Source organism: Aphidius gifuensis, unplaced genomic scaffold, assembly GCF_014905175.1.
Source record: "Aphidius gifuensis isolate YNYX2018 unplaced genomic scaffold, ASM1490517v1 Contig1, whole genome shotgun sequence".
Classification (NCBI taxonomy): domain Eukaryota; kingdom Metazoa; phylum Arthropoda; class Insecta; order Hymenoptera; family Braconidae; genus Aphidius; species Aphidius gifuensis.
Window position 1 is genome coordinate 188,252 of NW_025220573.1, and position 3,198 is coordinate 191,449.

The following is a 3,198-nucleotide window of genomic DNA, read 5'->3' on the forward strand; positions in this document are numbered from 1 at the left end:
ATAATAAATAAATAAATATATGATTAGCTCATTATCTTTTTATTATATTTTATTTATTCTTTTTTCTTTATTCTTTTATGAAGCCCATTTATCATTCATTTGTTTTTTTTTTTAGTTTTTTTTTCATATTCTTTTACAACTTTTTATTATTTTGTGTTACTGGAAATTTTAATGAGTCATTTTGTATTTTTAAAGATGTTAAGAACAACAAAATGCCTATCGACGGTTTTCAATTTATCACAATTCTAATATTATTTTTTATACCATCGCTTGTAATTTTTTCTTTCAAAAGAATAGATTTCGGTGATAAAAATTTAACACCCGAATTAAATGGAATGAAATTTTCTCCAACAATTGATGATTTACCCGAAATTGTCGTAGATTTTGGCTCATATAAACCAGAAACAAGTGTTGTTGGTGTCGATGATGAAAGTATACAAGAACAACAAAAAATAAAACAACAATGTTTAACAACTGGTTATTTATTATCTAAGGAAAATGTTTATGCTGATTGTGAAACAATTTGTAATGTAAAAGAAGTAACATTTAAATATTTTCCCAAATCATCTAATGCTATAATTGGAAATAAAAAAATTGAATATGGTTCTTATTGTGTACCGACTGATGCAGCTAATTGTAATGACTCAACGTCAACTTTAGTTTATGGTTTAACAGGTTGGAATTGTTTACCAAGAATTTCAGCTTTTGGTGGTATTGGTGGTAATAAAATTCTCATATGCGATGGTCGTTTACAAGACAATGGTTTAAATATAATATACGATACGTATATTCCTTCAAATTTAAAATTTAATGATTTATATGAAGACAAATTAGCAGATGATTCATATCGATTTACATGTGTAGAGAAAAAAAATTCTTTTGGAAATTCATATTTATATACTGATTTTGATAGACTTCAAATATATGAAAACTGGTGTGCTTCAGATATCCCATATTCAGCACCAAAGGGTGAAATAAAATGGAATTTTCAAACACAAAATTGCTTTTGTGATAATTTTCAGACAGACACAACAACACAAAAATGTACAGCTTGTAAACTTGGTCTAAATGAAAATTCATTTTTATTAAGTATTTATCCACAGTATTGCTATAGTGAGGATGACACTGTGGATATTACAAAACAAAGATTAGAATCCTTAAAAGGTAGTAACCGACTCTTATTACCATGTGGTTCAGATGAATTAGATTCAGAAGAATTCACAAGACCAAGATGTGTTGATCTGCAAGTTTCAGCTTTTCCAAAAACATCCCCGTCACATAATACTATGAAAATATTAAAACCATAAAAATAAAAACATTTTTTAAATTTTTTTTGTTTATAATTAATTATTTATTAATCAAAAAAATACATTTCTTTTATTTATCGTTTTTTGGGGGGTGCTAACAATAAACCTGAAAAAGTAACAAATAATAAATCAGTCGAATTAATGCTATTTTTTTTATTTTTTTTTGTTGCGTGTTGATTTTTTTTATCAGCAGAATTAAAAGTTGATGGTGAACCCATGAATGTCGATAAAACAGAAACCGCCAAATCTTCTACCTTTGAAGATTTTTTATATTTTGTAACTTTTTTATTTTCTTGGTTTGAACTTTGAGATATTGCACTGATGATTGGTACTATAAATAGAATAATAATAATAAAAATAATAATAATAATAAAAATATAAAAAAAAATAATAATAATATCAAAAATAATAATAATAATAATAATAATAATAATAATAATAATAATAATAATAATAATAATAATAATAATAATAATAATAATAATAATAATAATAATAATAATAATAATAATAATAATAATAATAATAATAATAATAATAATAATAATAGTACTTACAAGCCATTTTGTAAAAAAAAATATTTTATTAAATATATTATTAAATATAATGATTTTAATGGACGTAATTAGTTGTGAATGATTTCTCTTCTAAAACATGCTTGTATTTATATAAAACTGTTATCATCAATTTCACATCATTACGGAGCACTACTTGAGGCTTATCAGCAAATACTATCTTTTCCTGCTCATAATTTTATCTTAATTTTTTCTTGCACTGCGTTATCAATATTTCATATAAAAAAGTAATGATGGAAAATTACCAAATTAATTGCGCATTTATATTACTATTTCTCTTTAAGATTATGTATATTTTTCAAAAAAAATTATTTTTCATGAATATTTTAATAATTATTTTTATTTTTATTGTTATATTAATTATTAAAAATCAGTTTTTTTTAATTGATAAATTAAAAATAAAAGATATGGGTCATATTCTATTTCAAAATAAAGATATTAAAATAATTTTAACTAATGTAGACATGTCATATAATATTTCCTATGGAAAAATATCTGGTAAATTTACGATCAAAAAAATTACCACACAAGATCACGATATAAATAACTCTAAAAAATCTGTCATTTTAAATGAGAAAATAACACCCATAAATAATATAGAAAATTATGATTTTGATAATAATTTTTTTAATAGTAATTCAAATAACAATCTAAATTTAAATTCAAATAATAATGTAAATTTGAATTCAAACTCTAATTTGAATGAATTCTTTATTTCTCTCGATCGTCAAACTTTGGTAAATGATCATTTCGATGAACAAAATAATGAAAAAATGATAAATTTATATATAAACATTTCATATCCAAATAATTACGTTATTACAAATAATGTTTATTCTAAAAAAATAAACGCAATACCATCATCTGAAAAAATACTTTTCTATGAATCAATCCCTGAAGAATTCCAAAGTGAAAATTTAAGAATATCAATATCTTGCTTAGAAGTAGATTCAATTTTTTAGTAAAATTTTTAAAATAATAAGTCTAAAAAGAAAATATTTTCATTTGAAAAAAATACTTTTCCATGAATCAATTCCAGAAGAATTTCAAATTGAAAATATCAATATCTTGCTTAGAAGTAGATTCAATTTTTTAGTAAAATTTTTAAAATAATAAGTCTAAAGGGAATATATTTTGTCTAATTTATAGATGAAATTAGACTTATGAAAGAAAATAATAATTTAAATGAGGTCAAAGGTCAAATATTAATAAGCTTTTTATCTTAAAACAAGTATAATCATAATTTAAAATAAATAATTATGATGATAATATAAAAATTTTATAAAATTTTTCTATATAAAAATTCAAATAAAAAA

At 21.5% G+C, this 3,198-nt stretch overlaps 1 protein-coding gene across 1 annotated transcript; it reads left to right on the forward strand.

Annotated features, from left to right (window-relative positions):
- The first annotated feature begins 335 nt into the window (after nucleotides 1-335).
- Nucleotides 336-1,307, forward strand: LOC122859991. The gene has a single exon (XM_044163630.1). The coding sequence runs from the start codon at nucleotides 336-338 to the stop codon at nucleotides 1,305-1,307; it is 972 nt and encodes a 323-aa protein (XP_044019565.1).
- The last annotated feature ends 1,891 nt before the right edge of the window (nucleotides 1,308-3,198 follow it).

Bases quoted from the DNA above. Each gene is read 5' to 3' on its own strand.
- LOC122859991 (XM_044163630.1), top strand. From the start codon at position 336: ATGAAATTTTCTCCAACAATTGATGATTTACCCGAAATTGTCGTAGAT.